This window comes from Nicotiana sylvestris, chromosome 4 (assembly GCF_000393655.2).
Source record: "Nicotiana sylvestris chromosome 4, ASM39365v2, whole genome shotgun sequence".
Lineage (NCBI taxonomy): Eukaryota > Viridiplantae > Streptophyta > Magnoliopsida > Solanales > Solanaceae > Nicotiana > Nicotiana sylvestris.
In genome coordinates, this window is record NC_091060.1 from 95,924,676 (window position 1) to 95,945,491 (window position 20,816).

Sequence of the window (20,816 nt, forward strand, 5' to 3'; positions counted from 1 at the left end):
GTGAGAAGAAATCCATAAGGAAGACCATGATTCCCATCTTTGAAAGCTGCCACCTTTTGCATGTGCTCAATCATTATGCCTGGTAAATTAACAAATCGAAACCCATCCAGTGCTTTATCAAATACAGATCAGACTTGGATGTGATGGAGTACTTCCTTGTGCCCCATGAAATGAGGCATGAGCTTAGAAAGTGAGCCATTTCAGATGTGCTTTTCCTGTCCACAAGATAACCTGCATAGTCAGCATCAGCATATCCAATGAGATTGAAATTGTCACTTGAGGGTTGTGCAAGACTAGGTCCTGTGTTTCCTTAAGATATCTCAAAATTCTCTTGGCATCCTTCATATGAAATTCCTTGGGATTTGACTGAAACCTTGCACATAGTCCCACACTAAAGACAATATCTAGCTTGTTGGTAGTGAGATAGAGAAGAGACCCAATAATGCCTCTATACATGGTTTGATTTATAGGAGATCCATATTCATCCATGTCCATTCGAGTAGCAGTGGCAATGGGAGTGTCAATCACTTTTGATGCTTCCATATCAAACCTCTTCAGAAGCTCCTTGATATATTTCTGCTGACTAATGAATGTTACCTTTGTGGACTACTTCACTTGAAGACCCAAGAAGAAATTCAACTCACCCATCATGCTCATCTCAAACTCACTTCCCATGAGTTGCAAATTCCTCACATTGTGAGTCAGTTGTCGACCTAAAAATGATATCATCAACGTATACCTAAACAATGAGCAGGTTCCTCCCTCGTTTCTTCATAAACAAAGTGTTGTTAATTTTTCCTCTTGTAAAGCCATTTTCTAAGAGAAACTTTGACAATCTTCCATACCAAGCTCGAGGAGCCTACTTCAACCCATACAGTACCATATCTAATTTGAACACATGATCGGGGTGTTCATGACATTCAAAACCCAGAGGTTGATATACATAGACTTCTTATTTGAGGAAACCATTCAGAAATGCACTTTTACATCCATTTGGAATAGAGTGAATTCCATTTGTGATGCAAGGCAATGAGGATTCTGATAGCTTCCATGCGATCAACCGAAGCAAAAGTCTCATCATAATCAATTCCTTCCTCCTAATTATAGCCCTAGACAACTAACCCTGCCTTGTTCCTTGTAGTGTTCTCATGTTTATCAAGCTTGTTACTGAATACCCACATGGTTCCTATGATAGTGCGATCTGAGGGTCTAGGTACCAGATGCCATACTTTGTTCCTTTCGAATTAATGCAACTCATCTTGCATTGATGTAATCCAGTCTGCATCTTTTAAGGTTTCCTTAATGTTTTTGGGTTTTATTTGGGAAAGAAAATATAAGAAGGCAAGTGAATTTCTGGCCTTTGATTTGGTTTGCACTCTTGAATCTAGGGGGGTAATTATGTTGTCAAGGGGATAGGAGCTTTTGTATTTCTAGTTGGGCACCTGAGCTTCATTTGTAGAGGGGCTAGGTAAATTTGATTGGTTCCCCTGTATCCTTCTTTCAGCTACATGTGGAGTACTTTGAACTGCATCAACCACTCTTTCTTCAGCTTCAGTGGTTGTAATTGTAGTACATGGTTCCTCTCCAGCTAATGAGGAAGAGACAACATTGTCTTCACTTATCTCCTTTACTTGACTTATCATATTTGCCTTTCCATTTTCCATATCAATGACCTCACCTAGAACAAGCCGAGGCTCTCCATCTTGATCATCCTTGTTGATTTTCTCACAAGAGAGGTAGGACTCGTCAAAAATTACATGTACACTCTCCTCTATACACTGCGTTCGCTTGTTGTATACCTTGCAAGCTTTACTTTGAGAAGAGTATCCCAAGAAGATTCCTTCATCATTTTTGGCATCGAATTTTCCAAGCTGATCCTTTTCATTGTTGAGAAGATAGCATTTGCACCCAAAAGTTATTAAGTGAGTCAGCTTGAGCTTCCTTCCATTTAGCAACTCATATGGAGTTTTATTCAAGAGAGACCTGATCATGCACCTGTTCACCAAGTAGCAGGCAGTGTTGACAACTTCAGCATAGAAGTTCTTAGCAATGCCACTATCGATAAGTATTGTCCTTGCCATTTCATCAAGGGTTCTATTTCTCCTTTCCACAACTCCATTTTGCTGTTGAGTTCTAGGGGATGAGAAGTTGTGGGTAATGCTATTCTCGTTGCAGAAATCATCAAACTTAGCATTGTCAAATTCTGTTCCATGATCTGATCTAATGCATGCTACTTTTGATTCCATTTTCACTTGAATTTTCTTCACAAAGACTACAAAAACTTCAAAACTTTCATCTTTTGTTCTAAGGAACAGAGTCCAAGTGAATCTGGAATAGTCATCCATTATCAAAAAAATGTATCTTTTTCCTCCCCTGCCTTGTACTCTCATAGGACTACATAAATCCATATGAAAGAGATCAAGTGGTTTTGAGGTGCTGAAATCCTTCTTTGGCTTGAATGAATATTTCACATGCTTCCCTCTGGCGCAGACATCACAAACTCCGTGCTCCATGAACTTTGACTTGGGCAGACCACGAACCAGGTCCTTCTGAACTAGATTATTCAGTAGAGAGAAACTTGCATGCCCCAGTCTTCTGTGCCACAGTTTAGTGTCATCATCAACTTCTTTCAAGAAACTCAGATCACCACTTTGTAGGGACTCAAAATCAGCAACGTAGATATTCTTGTATCTTTTGGCCACAAGTACCACTTCACCCGTTACTAGATTTGTAACTGTGCATATCTTTGACAGAACTCCACCTTGTTTCCTTTATCACATATTTGAGAAACACTCAGGAGACTGTACTTAAGACCATTGACATATTACACATTCTCAATTGAGTAAGTGAGTGATTTCGCAATCTTTCCAACTCCAGGAATGTACCCCTTTTTCCCATTACCAAAGGATACACTCCCTCCTTGTAGGGCTTTTAGTGAAAAATAATCCATGGTATTCCCAGTCATGTGCTTTGAGCATCCACTATCTATGAACCACTACTGACTGCTTCCTTTCACTGTTCCCTGCACAAGAACATCACGAGTTAGATTTAGGAACCCAGGTAAGTTTGGGTCCCTTGTAATAAACAAGAGGATGAATAAGTGATTTTCTAGTCCATGCAGGTAACATGCACTTTTTATGGGTGGCACCTGGTCCCTTTTTAGCAGTTCTTCTCTCAGCAAAATCTTGTTTTTCTTAAGAGACTGAGCTCTGGCTTGGAAATTTTCTTTGAAATGCCCATTGTTCCCACAGTGGATACACAACCAATTGTCAGGTACAGTAACATACTTGCTATGAGGGTTATAAGGAGTTCTCTCCCTTTAAAACCCTACTCCATGCCTGTTTCCACCATTGTTAACGTACATGGCAGTAATAGCATCCGAAGACCAAGTCCACTTAAGAGACTTCTCAAGATTATTTTTTACTCTTTCCAATTTTGCTTCAAATTGTCTATTTTTCTCAAGTTCAGCACATAGACTAGATTTTACAGCATTTAACTCTTTTTCAATCCTAATATGTGCATCGCTAGCAACTTCTTTCCCTTTCTCAGAATATCCAGGCATACATTCTGCTTTGAGTTTCTCTATTGTTTCCTTCAAGTCTATAATCACAACTAAGAGGTCATCTCTTTCTTTCTATAAGGAATCAACTTTCTCCACTAAGTCATTCATTTATTTACTGAATTTTTTAATGGATTCTTCTAAGTCAACAGCTACTACCATCAAATCGTCTTTTTCATGTTCTACACTAGCAATTTTCTCAGTTAGAACCTCCTTTTTATTTTCCAGATTACCTATGGTTTCCTTTAGATCAACCACACAAACTACCAAGCCATCTCTAGTTTGTTCAGCATCTTCTAACTCCATAGTCAAGGCATCCTTATCATCTACAAGATTATGATAGGCATCAATTAATACATTAGCTAATGACATGAGTTTCTTAGGAGAGTAGGATTTCAGATTTCTCTAAACATACCTGAAATTAACCTCATCATTGTCATTAACTTCATCATTATCTGGCTGAGCCATCAAGGGAAATATTTAATCATATTAAATTGTTTCACTTTCAACGGCCATCATAGAACTATCACCTGCATCCTTTTCTTCTTCAGACTTACTGGAGGAATCTCTCTATGCTGCAAGAGCTTGCTTCACAGCATTGTCAGCGACGTTCTTTCTTTTAAGTGTTTTCTAGGAACCAGGTTCTTCTTGGCTGCTTTATCAAGGTTGTACTTGAAGTGTTCTTGCTTCAGAAGAGGGCAATCTTTGATGAAATTCCCTGGCTTACCACATTTATGATAGAGGTCATAATTATTTGGTTTGCTGGAACTGCCTCTCTTTGGTATGCCTCCATTCCTTCGGACCATCTTCTGAAACCTTCTGGTTAAGTAGGCCATGTCGCTGTCCTCCTCACTTGAGTCATTGCTTTTAGCTTTGAGTACCAGGTTCTTTTCCTTCTTTGGTTCTCTTCTTTCACTGTCCTTCTTCTTCTTCATTTCGTAGGTTTTCAAATTCCAACTAGCGCATCTATAGTTAGGACCTGTAGATCCTTTGCTTTACTAATGGCATTCACTTTACTCTCCCATGAACTGGGCAAAACATTAAGAATTTTTCTCACAAGCTTGTTCCTAGGAATGATTTATCCAAGCGGATGTAGCTCATTTATGATAGACGTGAATCTTGTGTACATGTCTTGAATGGATTCATTGTCCTTCATTCTGAAGAGCTCATACTCAATGGTGAACATGTCAATCTTAGATTGCTTTACTTGAGTGGTTTCCTCCTGTTTTGTTTGTAAAGCTTCCCATATTTCTTTGGTGGATTGGCATGCTGAGATCCTGTTATATTCATCAGGTCCTATGCCACACACCAAAATTTTCTTGGCACAAAAGTTTTTCTCCATAGCTTTCCTATTTGCATCACTGTATTTTTGCCTGGTTTTTAGAACCGTCTCTGGAGGGTCTCCGACCATCTTTGTTGGGACATAAGGACCATCACAAATAACATCCCATAACTCAGAATCTTCTGCCATGATGAAGTCATGCATTCTTGTCTTCCACCACCCATAGTATTGTCCATTAAACCTGGGTGGTCCGTATGGAGACTGACCTTCTTCGACATTTGGTGGAGCAGCCATGTGGATCCTTTCTAGGTGTTAAACTGATAGAAAGAACCCGCTATAATACCAATTGATAGAATATATGAGTCCAACAAACTATATAGAGATCAGGTCCTATATAAGTTTCCATAGAGAATGCAAATGTAATAGTAAGTAAATGGAACAACAAATTTTTATGTGGAAAAATCCCTGCTCAAGGGGATAAAGAAATACGACCTACAGTGGTAGGATTTCAACTTCACTATGAGCAAACTTCATATTACAACCTATGCAATCTAGGAATTAAACTCTTAATCCCTCACAAATTTGTAATACACCTATTACAAGCCACTTTGCAATACACCTATTACAAAGACTTCAACTCATGACTAACTCTAGTCACGACACAAACACTAAAGGTTTATGGTTTACAAGAAGTTCCTAATTAAAGCTTCTAGATAAGCAAAGTAGGAGTTACAATGAAGAACAATTACAAAGTTATAACTCAACCAAGGACATACAAGAGACTTGTTGTAAGAACTGGTCCGTAGTAGCGTTGTACTTTGTTCTTGATGGACTTGAGAATTGAATGCTTGATAGAGTTATGGTTGGAGTGCGTGAATGAATTCTCAAATGTTCAAGTGATATTTTATTGTAATACTCTTTGTTAATAAAACTTGGATGACATCACTTAAATGATATAATCACTTGGTTGTTCAAAGGGAAGTGACTGATGTACTGTGCTGCACTATTTGCATGTATAGTGCAAAGAGTATAGCAGACAGTCACTTTCAAATTGTAGATAGTTGAATTCGTACTGATGTCAGGGAAACCCAAAGGGATCAGGTCCATAAGTTAATTCCTTATCTTCTGAAGCCATATCAACTCAACTTTAGCTTGAGTCCATTGATTTAACTGTGTACCAAATGTGTCAGGTCCCTTATCTAGTTCTTTGATAGCAAGTTTGTTAGATCATCAAAACATAAAGCTAAGGTGTTGTTAACCCATCAGCCTTGTTAGTGAAAACTCGCAAAGAGCACTATAAAACATTGGTGACAAGAGAAATGAGAGAGGTTAGCTGGCGAAAACCCGCAAAGGGCACCATTGACTGAAAAGAGGATCCTCATAGTCACTAACATCAACACAGTCCTGGGCAAGTTTTCTTGGTTTCGAAGCATAAGTTGTGATGAATTTCTAAGAGTCAGACAGTTTACGTAGGTTAGGCACCCAGTCCAAAAGTCATGTCATGTTCATTAAAGGGGCACCTCTTATCTAATTCATTATCCATTCCATTGCTTGTTTTTCGTTGAATCCCTTTCGGTCTAACACTGTTCCAAATTTGACATGAAGAAGGGATGGCAAGATTGACTTACAGGGCATTTGTTTGATACAAGCTAATATTCAAAAAGGCACCCAGCCTCGATAGGGGCATCAAGTCAACCTCGACTGGCCATGGTGGCTAATATTTTGAAATTGAAAACTCTCTAAAAGAGGAAATCAATAGAAGTGCCTACGAGGGCAAAATGAAGTTGAAAAAGGTTAAGTCCCACGCAACTAGACATTGCGGCAAACGTTTGAGGAGCCAAAAGTTCCCCAATTCTCCGAAGTTAAAAATTGAAAGAAAAAAACAAGTTAGAAGTGAAAGGCCTACAAAGGCAAAATAAAGTCGAAAAAGGTTGAGTCTCATGCGACCAACCATCATGGAAAAGTATGAAAAAGGCAGAGGTTCTGTCAAAAATGCAATCAGTATTTAAGAAACAACTAGTTGCAGTTGAAAGGGCCGAGATCAAGTGACTGAAACAATCAAGGCTACAAAACCAACCACCGTTTCAAACTGACAAATTGTTCTTTGTTTGAGAAACAGGAAAAAGGTGTAATCCAAAGCAACCTTGGAAAAAGCAGGTGCAACGAAAAGTCAACCGCATGGAGACTAAAATAGCTCTGTCATAACACTAACTCCAAAAAGTGAAGTCTTCTCCCAAATTTTTTCCCGCATTTTACTCATTTTTCTATTAAAAAAAAAGAAAGAAAATTCCAAATTATGGTAGTATATGGTCTTCAATCCCTAGATGCATTTACCAACATAGGGTCTCCACTCTCTAGTTAATATTTATTTGAGACATAGGGTCTCTACTCCCTAGTATCTTTTCCAACATAGGGTCTCCACTACCTAGTTGATTTTATTTTAGATATAATGTCTTCACTCCCTAGTCATTTTTCCAACATAGGGTCTCCACTCCCTAGTTGAAGTTATTTTAGACATAGGTTCTCCATTCCCTAATCTCTTTTGGAACATAGGGTCTCTAATCCCTAGTTGAAGTTATTTTAGACATAGGGTCTCAATTCCCTAGACTCTTTTCCAACATAGGGTCTCCACTCCTTAGTTGATTTGATTTTTGACATAGGGTCTCCACTTCCTAGTCTCTTCTCCAACATAGGGTCTCCACTCCTTAGTTGATTTTATTTTTGACATAGGATTTCCACTCCCTAGTCTCTTCTCCAACATAGGGTCTCCACTCCCTAGTTAAAGTTATTTTAGACATAGGGTCTTCACTCCCTAGTCGCTTTTCCAACATAGGATCTCCACTCCCTAGTTGAAGTTATTTTAGACATAGGGTCTTCAATCCCTAGTCTCTTTTCTAAAATAGGGTCTTCACTCCTAGTTGATTTTATTTTAGATATAGGGTCTCCACTCCCAAGTCTACTGTTCCAACATAGGATTTTCACTCCCTAGTTGACTTTATTTTAGATACAGGGTCTCCACTCCCTAGTCGTTTTTCCAATATATGGTCTCCACTCCCTAGTTGATTTTATTTTAGACATAGGGTCTCCACTCCCTAGTTTCTTTTCCAACATAGGGTCTCTACTCCCCAGTTGCTTTCATTTTAGACATAGGGTCTCCACTCCTTAGTCTTTGTTTTCTTAGGGTACACCAATCCCGACTTTTATTGCTTTCAATAATCAAGTATTATAGTGTTTTGTACAATTAACTCGCGATATTATTCTAGTGAAAACCGAGGCAGAAAAATTTCATTCGTTCGTTTGTTTTGGTGTCTGAGCAGGTTTTTACCTCGAGGCATAGGATTCAAGATGACCAAAAAGAAGTCTCAATCTGAAATAAAGAAAGGAAAAGGAAAAGAAGTTAATCCAAAATGCAGAAGCGGAGAAAAGATGTGGACTGCTTAAGACACGACTGAAGTCACAAGCTTTGCATGTCCCGTCTTGATTTGAAAAAGCTAAAGAAGAATGAACTAGCACCAACAGCAAGCAAGCATCAAGGTTCAGATTAGAGTCTGAATGAAGAACCAACCACAACTCAAGATCACGTTTCAAAAGACTTAGCGATGGGAACCTTGTAACTCATAGCTGATAGGCTAGTTTAGTTTCTTTTAATTTTGATTTTGGTGTATTAAGGAGTTCAACAAGCAGTAACAATGGCAACTTCAGTGAAATCATAGTTATTTAGTAATCCCAGCTAACAAAACCTCCAGAACTACACTGACCTGATTCCTTTATAGCCAAGGATATGTAGGCAACCTCCGAAGCAAGATTCGATCAAACTTTTTCAAAATGCTTCCCATGGAGTGTCAAATGGGCAAAAATTGCTCATAATAGCTCACTTTATCTCTGCCAAAAAATTCTCCATGTTCTCGATCAAAGAGGGGCATCTATGAGCACCTAATTGTTGCCCTAATATAAATTACTCCTCAAAAATTCCAAAAAAAATAGATTTAAATTATTTCATAGAATTTTAAGAATTATTCTACATTTTTTACTTAGTTTGCTTTGTACGTACTCATGCTTGATGCATTTTTAAGTTGCATTTTAAATCCTAAAGAAAATACAAAAATATTTTTAATCTTTACATTTTCAGATTTTAATTGCATAATTAATTGCATTCATAAAATACTAAAATACCAAAATATACATTAGTAACTCCGCATGCATTTGTAAGCTAAATGAATTAGTTAATTGTAGAAAAATAGGTCATTAGGTTAATTTTGCAAATTAGGTTTTAGAATTAGAGAGTTTAATTAAGTGGTTAATTTTGAAATATAATACAAAGAGAAAAGAGAAAATAAGGATCCTGACTTTACAATTGAATTGTGCTGCCCTTTCCAGCCCAAATAGCTGCTAAGTTTTGCCCTATACCCATTTCAGCCCACACGCCTGGCCCAACCCCTAAACGTCGATGTCTGGACCAAAATGACTTCGCTTATTCTTCGTCTCTAACATATACGACCCCTTTCCCCTTTGTCACAAAGAAAAAATGGACTCCCCAAAATTTCTAAAAAAACCTAGCATCGCTGCCCTTATTCCCCCTATCATCTCCAAATGAACCCTCCTTCCTTCCTAAAAACCCTAGCCGCCAGACCTCTCTCACTCCTCTCATCTGTACACACTCTCTTCTCCTCATTCTCCTCCCACACACATCACACATTAGAAAAGCTGGAAGCAAGTTCTGCATTCAGAATTTGAATCTCATATCTAAAAAAACAAAGCTCTGAAAACCAAGGAAAAATAGTAGAGTTTAGATTGAATTTTGCATTCCAAACAATTTAAAAGAAAAAAGGAAAAAGTTGTAGTTTTTTATGTGGATTCGAAAGCATTTTCTTCTACATTTCTAGGATTCTGAGGTGTATTCAACTAGGATCTCTGTTGTTTGTTGCTATTTTCATCTCAATTCGTAGATGAATTCCAAATTGTAGTTCTTCTCAACCTTTATTTGGCCTTTATGATTTGTTTGTGCTGTTTAGGTATGTCCAAATGTCTCTGTTATTTTAAACTAAATCATGAATGGGATTCAAGTTGTTTTTCTTCCTAATTCTATAGATATAGCATGTTTAATGACTGAATTTGTTTGAGAACTTCTTCCATGTTAATCTTTAATACTAGTAGTGTGTTTAGTTGAACAAGTAGGCATGTTAAGTCCTACTGTTGATATGGAATTTGGTTGATATCTGTTTATTTGCAAATTGATGGTTTATACTTGAGTCCATGCTAAATGTGGTACACTTACGCAATTGACTATCAGCTGGTTAGGTTCATTTATGAAAATCCTCACTGACAGGGCCTAGCATCAGAAATTGTAAGATTGGGGAGTTTTCTGCATTTCCCCTTCGACTTTATTGATTTCTCATACCAAACAGACATGACTTAAAACATAATCAATAGTCTTGTATGCTCTGCTTGCTATGTAGGTTGGATGCAGTATCATGAAAATCTCATTTTTATGTGAAGCAACTTTTGACTTGACAATGTACTATGTGATTGTACATTCACTGATATAATTTTATTGTGGGAGAAAAGTGATGAGCAGTTTTTAGTGTTTATAATCTTTGGAAACATCATGGGTCATGTCAATGCATTTCGTGAAGAAGCTAACTTGAAAATCTGAAGCTCTTTTATTTAGGTTCTCTGTTTTGTATATTGGCACATTGTGAGACTACTAAAATATAGCTTGTCATCAGATGTCTCAAAACTCTACGAATAGTGTCAAGTACTATTTAGCATGTTAAATCTCAAACTTAGGGAAAAATAATTCAAATGTTCTAGTTGCTTCAAGCACGATTAACAATAAATAGTCGTGGCTATGGGTACGGTTCCCGTGGCATGGTCACGATACGTAAATTTCAATTCGAGTTTGCGTTTCACTTGACTCGGCCATAACTTCAAATAATAATAAAATTAACATGTTGTAAATAGCGGGTGCATTTCACGTGGCGCAATTTGTAATGTGTACAAAAACAAATGAGTGTGCAACATGGCAACTTGTTCAAACAAATTTCATAAATACTAAAAGCGGTTCAAAAAGTAAAAAATGCACAATAGGTTTCAAGTATGTATTAAATCGGATAATTAGGCCAATTATTAATAGTTGACCGACCGTGCTAAAACAACGGAACTCGGGAGTGCCTCACACCTTCTCCCTGGTTAACAGAATCCCTTACCTGGTCTTCTAGGTTCGCGGACTTTAAAAAGAGTCAAATTTCCTCGATTTGGGATTGAAACTAAATCGGTGACTTGGGACACCATAAATTATCCCAAGTGGCGACTCTGAATTAAATAATTAATCTCATTTCAAATAATATTATTTAAATTGGAAAAACTCCCTATCACCCGGGAAAAAGGAGGTGTGACACACGAACATCCCAAATGAGTAGAAAAGTGAACCTAGATATCCTCACAAATTCATTATCGAAAAGCCACAGGAAGGAATCACTACCAGGAGATCTCAAAAGTTAAACTCTCACATGGCTCTAATTTCTCAACTTGAGCCAAAGAAAGTGGATGAAGCACTGAAAGATGACTGTTGCATCAAAGTGATGAAAGATGAACTTGATCAATTTGAAAGAAATAAAGCGTCGAAACTAGTTCCAAAACTTTCAAATGCTTCTATTGTAGGAACGAAATGGGTTTTCAGAAATATGTTGTATTAATCCGGACAAGTGGTATGAAATAAAGAACATTGGTTGCCCAAGGTTATTCTTAACAAGAAGGAATCGACTACGATGAAACATTTGCACCTGTAGCATGGTTGTAATCTATTTGAATATTACTTGATTTTGCTGCTCATAAAGGATTCAAACTATTTCAAATGGATGTAAAAAGTGCCTTTCTAAATGGCTACATCTCTGAAGAAGTTTATGTAAAGCAACATCAGGGAAGTCACCAAGGAAACAGGTACAAATGTGGTCATGCTTAGGATGGATATGAGAGCCACACGAAGGCAAGGAACCATGGCATTCAACTCCATAATAGCAAAGATGGACAAGCTCATCAATGATGTTGAAACCTCCTTATCAAAACCCTCAAGTTCTTCCTGGGGATAAATTAAGGCATGTTGTGTGTGTGTTAAAGACAATTGTTTTGTGTGTGGTTTTCCTCTGTGACATATTTGTGCATTGGTCTGTATGAACCATTACTCTATGCCTCTGCTGAAGGCATAATGTCTGTTGCCCTATCTAGTTTGCATATTATACGTATATTATTACCTCTATATTCTCTCTTTGGTTTGAATTTTTCTTTCCTTTTTGATTGATGTCAAAGGGGGAGACACAAACTCGGACCTAGTCGTGATGGCCCCTATCATGAAACAAGGCCAGCCGACACAAACTCCCAATCCATTTTTAACAGTTCTAATAATTCAATTTAAAACATTAACAGATGATAAATCCTAAAACAAAGTGAAATAGAACAACGCGGAAATAAACACATCCCGACATCAGGGTGTCACCAGTCATGAGCATCTAACATATGTCTTAGAGTATGGAAAAGGACTACACAGTCTATTACAAAATCCAGTACAAGGGAAAATAAAGATATGAGGGAGAAACATTGGGCTGTGAACGTCGAGCAGCTACCTAGTGAACTCCAAATAGCCCGTTGGAAGTAATCAGCCCTCGCTAGTAGGACCCGAGGCTCCGGTATCTGCACACGGGATGAAGGGAGTAATGTGAGTATACCAACTCAGTGAGTAATAAAAGTAAAGGCAGCTGAGCAATAAGAAAACATGTAAAACACAGCAAAATGCTACACAGAGGTAGTATAAAATCAATACAATGTAATAGAATAGTGAAAACTTGTAAAAACATCTCAGCTTTTACATGTTTTAACAGTTAAACAAGTGAATGAAAAGAAGTGAGAAAAGATAAACACATAAAATCAGCCCCTCAGGCACAATATCAACAGAAATCACCCCCATGGGCACAATATCAACAGAAATCAGCCCCTCGGGCAATAATATGGAACAACATCAGCCCCTCGGGCCATATCACATATCACATTGGGTACCCACGCTCACTGGAGGTGTACAGACTCTGGGAGGGGCCCCTTACTGTCCAAGTGCAATATCAAGCCATCTCGTGGCATAATCAATAGGCTTTCAGCCTTATATAAACCACCTTGTGGCGTACAACTGTCACAACCCGGATTTCCCACCCTCGGGAGTCATGATGGAGCCTGCTAATGTGAGCTAGGCAAGCCAATTATTGAACAGATTACCTTTATCCATTTTATACCTTTTTAGTATTTATAAGCAATAATGTGAAAAACAACGGAAATTTCAATAAGCGGAAGAAATGCAGAAAAATATCTGAAATATGAGTCTAATACATCTGTTTAAGCCTTAATCACCCAGAACTGGTGTCACAGTACCATATGCGATCTAGGAGTGCTAAATACTAGGTCTGAAAATAAAAGATACATTGTTTCCAAATCAAAGAAATAAAATAGGAAATAAAAGATAGAGGAGACGCCAGGGCCTGCGGACATCTGTAGGTCTACCTTGAATCTTCGCATGGACTGAAGGTAGCCACCCAAGTGCTATGGTCCAAGAGTTGCTCCGGGATCTGCACATAGTGCAGAGTGTAATATCAACATAACCGACCCCATGTGCTGGTAAGTGCCTAGCCTAACCTCGGTGAAGTAGTGACGAGGCTAGGACCAGACTACCAAATAAATATGTGCAGTTATGTAATATACAGCGGAAAGCAAAACATGAATGAACGAGTAAAGATGGGTGGGGGGTACATGCTGCGGGGGTATATCAATATCAACAATAAATCAAGAGTAACGGCATAAGGATAGCTTAGCATTCACATCAAAACAATAAGAAACTTGTATCCAATCTATAAACACTTTATGTCAATAATAGTTGCGGTGCGCAACCCGATCCCAATACATGACAACACTATTGCGGTGTGCAACCTGATCCATATCATTTATCACTGTTGTGGCGTGCAACCCGATCCACATATAATATTGTTGTGGCATGCAACCTAATCCAAATCATTTATCACTGTTGCGGCGTGCAACCCGATCTACATATAATATTGTTGCGGCATGCAACCCGATCCAAACATATTATTGTTGTGGCGTGTAACCCGGTCCACATATACAATCAACATTAATCATAACAAGAGTCCTGACAAGGGATCAATAAAGAACTACTCTATCCCAGCAAGGGAATCGACAGTATAAGTAACTACGTCCCGGCATGGGAGAAACAGCTGTAACCAAACTTGTTCCAACATATATCTACCTCAACTAACACCAATACTCAGTCATAAGTAATTTCCACGAGAATAGCCATAATCCTTGCTCAATACAGAGAATCATCAACTTAAGCATCTATAGTATTATTTAAGAACACAATACATTTCAATTCAAGAGTCACCGTCATGGTCAACACCAACGTATAGATACTCGTTACCATGCCTATATGTCGTACTCAACAAGAAACAAGTAGCAAATAGGACACAACTCCTAATCCCTCAAGCTAAGGTTAGACCAAATACTTACCTCGATAAACACAATTCACGTCTCAATTATCGCTTTACCCCTTGATTCTACCACCAATTCGATCGTATCTAGCCACAAGTTACTTAATTACATCAATAAACGCTAAATGAATCAATTCTAATGCATGAAAATGAGTTTTCTCAAGCTTTACCCAAAAAGTCAAAAATCACCCCCGGGTCCACATGGCCAAAACTCGAGGTTCAAACCAAAACCCGATTACCCATTCCCCTACGAACCCAAATATATAATTTATTTTGAAATCGGACCTCAAATCGAGGTCCAAATTCACAATTTTTGAAAAACTTATGTTCTACCCAAAACACCCAATTTCCTCCATGAAAATCATTGATTCTTGAAAAATTGCCCTAGGAAGTTTGTGTTTTGAAAAGATGTGAAAAATTGTTGATTTTCGACTAAGTATAAAAATTGCAGGTTGCAGGTATGGGAATTGTGAACAGGGTTCGTAATTGCGAACCCCAACCTCTGCTATTTCGCATTTGCTAAAGCAGTGTCGCATTTGCGACTGAGGTCTCACATTTGCGACTAAGGGGGGATTCCAAGCAAATGTCGCATTTACGACAGACGCTTCGCATTTGCGCAGAAGGCAGCCCAGGCCACCTCTCGCATTTGCGATACATTGCTCGCATTTGCGAGCTTGCATTTGCGAGACAGGCCTATCCAACACTCACCCGAGCCCTTGGGGCTCCAAACCAAACATGTACACCAATCTAAAAATAACATGCGGACTTGCTCGTGCATTCAAATCACAAAAATAACATCAACAACTATGAATTTAGCATCAAAATCATGAAATTTCCTTAAGAACTTCACATTTCCAATTTTTCTCAAAAATGCTCCGTTTCACGTCATTTTAAGTCCGTTTCTTATCAAATTTCATAGAATTATCTTAAATCACCTATAAGACTTGTACCGGGCACCGAAACCAAAATACGGGTCCGATACCAATGGTTTCAAACACATTTCACTTTCAAAAACTCATAAATAATTCAGCAAAACAATTTTTTCCAAAAATTTATTTCTCGGGCTTGGGACCTCGGAATTCGATTCCGGGCATACGTCCAAATCCCATATTTTCCTACACACCCTCCAGGACCGTCCAATCACGGGTCCGGGTCTGTTTACCAAAATATATTGACCGAAGTCAACTTAATTTATTTTACAATCAAAAGTTATCATTTTTCACATATTAGCTTTCCGGCTACGCGCCTGGACTGCAAATCGAGGTGAGACAGAAATAGGTTTTTAAGGCCTCAGAACGCTGAATTCATTTTAAAAATAGGTGGTGACCTTTTGGGTCATCACAACAACTCAGGCCCTCGGCCTCATAATCATGAATTAGCTCAGTACCGTTGCGGCGCGCAGCCCGATCCCATAATAACCTCACAATGCAAGCCCTCGGCCCTACTCAGTCAGAAATCTCTAAACGCCACTCGGGCACAGTAAAATATGATGCTCAGCTAAAAATATCATTTAAGATGTCAAAACAGAGTTAACATGGCTGAGTTATAAAAACAGTAGGATATAACATTACTGAGTAAAAGTATAAAGTCAAAACAGTGAGGAATAGTAGTAAAAATCCCTTAAGGGTCCAAAATAGTTGGCACGAGGCCCAAATATGGCATTTAACCCAAAACATGGTGATAGCAAATAGTTTTCAATCAGATACGCAGTTAAATTTTCAATCAGATACGCAGTTAAACAGTCAACGGGATGGACTAAGTCACAATCACTAACGGTTCATAGCCCCACGCTCGTCACCTAGCATGTGCGTCACCTGAAAATAGCACAACGATATGAAATCCGGAGTTTCATACCCTTAGGACAACATTTACAATCATTACTCACATCTATCCGGTCCAAACTCTAGTTCGCAATGCCTTTGCCTCTCGAATCGGCCTCCGAATGCTCCAAATATAACCAAAATCAGTGCAAAACCATCAAAATATGCTATGGGAATAAAGCCCACTCGAAAGTAATCAAATTACAACCTAAATCCCAAAATTGGCCAAACCCGACCCCCGGCACCACATCTCGGAATCCGATAAAATTTACATCCATAGACTCCTTATCACTCCCCGAGTTCATTCATATCAAAAGCACCAAAATCCAACCACAAACAAACCCTCAAATCCCTAATTTTAGGTCTCCAATTACAAGCCCTAGTTCTTCAATATTTAGGCTTAAATTCTATAAATTCCATGATTAATTAGATAGAAAACACATTAGGATTGAGTATTGAGTCCATAAATCTTACCTCCAAGTGTTCCCCCTTGATTCCCTCTTCAAAAAGCTCTAAAATCGCCGAAAAATGGTGGAACTTAGGCTAAAAATCGCGGAATTGGTCTTTTAAAACATTCTGCCCAACACTTAAAAATCCTTCATCGCGAACGCGTTCAATGCCTCGCGTTCGTGAAGCACAACCTGGCGTTGACCACTTATTTCTTCTTTGCAAATGCGACGCCCTGTACGCGAAAGGGAAGACTCAGCTTCAAAACCCATCGCGAACGCGGCTTCCCTCTCGCTAACGCGTAGCTCACTGACCCCAACCCTTCGCGAAAGTGGGACCTCCATCATGAACGCAAAGGCCAAACCTCCAGCCTCTCATCCTAACCCTTCGCGAACACGAGGTCCCACTCGCGAACGAGAAGGCCAAAGTTCTGCAACACTCACAACAGATTTTCTGTAATATTTTCAACTTGAAATGATCTGTTCAACCACCCAAAACTCACCTGGGGCCCTCAGGACCTCAACCAAACACACCAACATATCCCATAACATCATTCAAACTTGTTCCAACCTTTGGAACGCTCAAAACAACATCAAAACACCAAATTTGCATCGAATTCAAGCCTATGAATTCCAAAATCTTCCAAATTCCACTTTCGATCAAAAAGTCTATCAAATCACGTCCGAATGACCTGAAACTTTGCACACAAATTCCAAATGACATAACGGGCCTACTGAATCTCCCGTAATTCCATTCCGGCCCCTATATCAAAATCTCACCTACCAATCGAAAAACGACAAAATTCCAATTTCGCCAATTCAAGCCTAAATCTACTCTGTACCTCCAAAACACATTTCGATCACGCTCCTAAGTCCCAAATTACCTCACGAAGCTATCCGAACCATCGGAATTTACTGAGCCCTTTATCACATAAGTTAGTATCTTGTTGACTTTTCTAACTTAAGCTTACTCAAAAGAGACTAAGTGTCTCAAACCTTACCAAAACCTCTCTGAAATCGAGCCAAACAACCTGATAACACATAATACATCTGAGCAAGGCAATATTAGTAGAAATGGGGGAAACGGAGCGGTTACTCATGAAACAACTAGTCGGGTCGTTACATCCCCCCCCTCTTAAGAAAATCTTCGTCCTCGAATAGATCAAGAAACATATCTAAAGCCTCAAATAGGTGAGGATATCTGATCCGCATCACCTGCTCGGTCTCCCAGGTAGCCTCCTCCACGGGCCGACCTCTCTATTGCACCTTCACTGATGTTATATCCTTTGACCTTAACTTTCGAACATGAAGCTCCAAAATAGCTACTGGCTCCACATCATAAGTCAAATCATCATCTAACTGAACCGTGCTGAAATCCAAAACATGAGACGGATCGCCAATATACTTCTGGAGCATAGAAACATGAAATACCGGATGCACACTCGACAAGATAGGTGGCAAAGCAAGCTCATAATCCCCCTCCCCAATCCTTTGAAGCACCTTAAAAGACACAATGAACCGAGGACTCAATTTACCCTTCTTTCCAAATCTTATAACACCTTTCATGGGTGAAACCTTCAACAGAACCTTCTCACCAACCATGTAGAACACATCCGGAACCTTCCTGTCATTATAACTCGTTTGTCTCAACTGCGCTGTACAAAGCCTCTCCTAAATCATCTTCACCTTTTCTAAAGCATCCTGTACCAAGTCTGTACCCAATAGCCTAGACTCACGCGGCTCAAACAAACCAACTGGAGATCTACACCGCCTCCCATACAAAGCCTCATATGGAGCCATCTGAATACTCAACTGGTAACTGTTGTTATAAGCAAACTCTGTGAGCGCTAGAAATTAATCCCATGACCCTCCGAAATCAATGACACAAGCATGCAACATATCCTCCAATATTTGAATAGTGTGCTCGGACTACCCATCCGTGTGAGGGTGAAAAGTTGTGCTCAACTCAACTTGAGTACCCAACTCTCGCTGCACAGACCTCCAAAACTGCAAAGTAAACTTAGTGCCCCTATCTGAATGATAGAAACTGAGACACTATGCAAATGAACAATCTCCCGGATATAGATCTCTGCCAACCGCTTTAAAGAATAGATAGTACATATAGGAATGAAGTGCGCGAACTTGGTCAGCCGATCCACAATCACCCAAATAGCATCAAACTTCTTCAAAGTCCGTGGGAGTCCAACTACAAAGTCCATGGTGATCCACTCCCACTTCCACTCTGGAATATCCATCTACTGAAGCGAGCCGCCCGGTCTCTGATGCTCATATTTTACTTGCTGACAATTGAGACACCGAGATACAAATCCCACAATGTCCTTCTTCATTCTCCTCCACCAATAATGTTGTCTCAGATCCTAATAGATCTTCACGGCACCTGGATGAATGGAATACCGCGAGCTATAGGCCTCCTCCAGAATCAACTTCTGAAGTCCATCTACATTGGACACACATATCCGGCCCTACATCCTCAACACCCCATCATCACCAATAGTCACATCTCTAGCATCATCGTGATGAACTCCTTCCTTAAGGACAAACAAATGAGGATCATCATATTGGCGCTCTCTGATGCGATCATATAAGGAAGACCGGGAAATCACACAAGCCAATACCTAACTAGGCTCTAAAATATCCAACCTCACGAATCGTTTGGCCAAGGCCTGAACATCAACTGCAAGAGGTCTCTCCCCAACTGGAATATATGCCAAACTCCCCATACTCACCGCTTCCTACTCAAGGCATCGGCCACCACATTGGCCTTCCCCGGATGGTACAAAATAGTAATATCATAATCCTTTACCAACTCCAACCATCTCCGCTGACACAAATTGAGATCCTTCTGCTTGAACAAGTGTTGGAGGCTACGATGATCAGTAAACACCTCACAAGACACACCATACAAATAATGCCTCCAAATCTTCAATGCGTGAACAATGGAAGCCAACCCCAAATCATGAACAGGGTAGTTCTTCCCATGAGGCTTCAACTGACGAGAAGCATAAGCAATAACTCTACCCTCCTGCATCAATACACACCCAATACCAACTCTCGAAGCATCACAATACATGGTATATGAACCTGAAGCTGATGGCAAAACTAACACTAGAGCTATGGTCAAGGCAGTCTTGAGCTTCTGAAAGCCCTCTTCACACTCATCCGACAACCTGAATAGAGCAACCGTTTGAGTCAACTTGGTCAAGGGAGATGCGATAGATGAGAATCCCTGAACAAACCGGCGGTAATAACCCGCTAAACCAAGAAAGCTGTGAATCTCTATGGATGAGGACAGCTTGGGCCAACTCTAAACCGCTTCTATGTTCTTTGGATCAACCTGAATACCCTTAATAGACACCATGTGCCCCAAGAAATCCACTGAACTAAGACAAAACTCACACTTGGAGAACTTTGCATAAAGCTTCTCCTCCCTCAACCTCTGCAACACAACTCTCAAATGCTCTACGTGCTCTTCCTGACTACGCGAGTATACCAGAATATCATCAATGAAAACTATGACAAACAATTCGAGATAGGGCCAAAACACGTTGTTCATCAAATGAATGAATGTTGTTGGGGCATTGGTCAGCCCAAAAGACATCACCAAGAACTCATAATGACCATATCGGGTCCTGAAAGCTGTCTTATGAATATCCGAGTCCCTGATCTTCAACTGGTGATAACCTTAACGGAGATCAATCTTGGAGAATAACCTCGCTCCCTAAAGTTGGTCAAACAAATCATCAATGCGAGGCAAAAGATACTTGTTCTTAATTGTAACCTTGTTCAACTGCCTGTAATCAATGCACATCCTTATAGTGCCATCTTTCTTTTTCACAAATAGAACATGCACACCCCAAGGTGACACACTAGGCCGAATGAACCCCTTATTAAGGAGTTCCTGAAGCTTCTCCTTTAACTCATTCAACTCCGATGGTGCCATACGATACAGTGGAATAGAAATGGGCTGAGTGCCCAGCACCAGAACAATACCAAAATCAATAACCCTATCTGGTGGCATGCCCGACAGGTTTGCAGGAAATACATCGGGAAAAGCTCTCACAATAGGAATAGAATCAATATTAGGAGTCTCTCCGCCGACATACTTCAAGAATGAAATTATCCTACTGGGAATATAATCTCTCGAACCTC

At 39.5% G+C, this 20,816-nt stretch overlaps 1 protein-coding gene across 1 annotated transcript; it reads right to left on the reverse strand.

Annotated features, from left to right (window-relative positions):
* Positions 1–4,637: 4,637 nt before the first annotated feature.
* On the reverse strand, positions 4,638–5,135 carry LOC104218160 (uncharacterized). Its single transcript, XM_009768582.1, has one exon. The coding sequence runs from the start codon at positions 5,133–5,135 to the stop codon at positions 4,638–4,640; it is 498 nt and encodes a 165-aa protein (XP_009766884.1).
* Between the last annotated feature and the right edge of the window lie 15,681 nt (positions 5,136–20,816).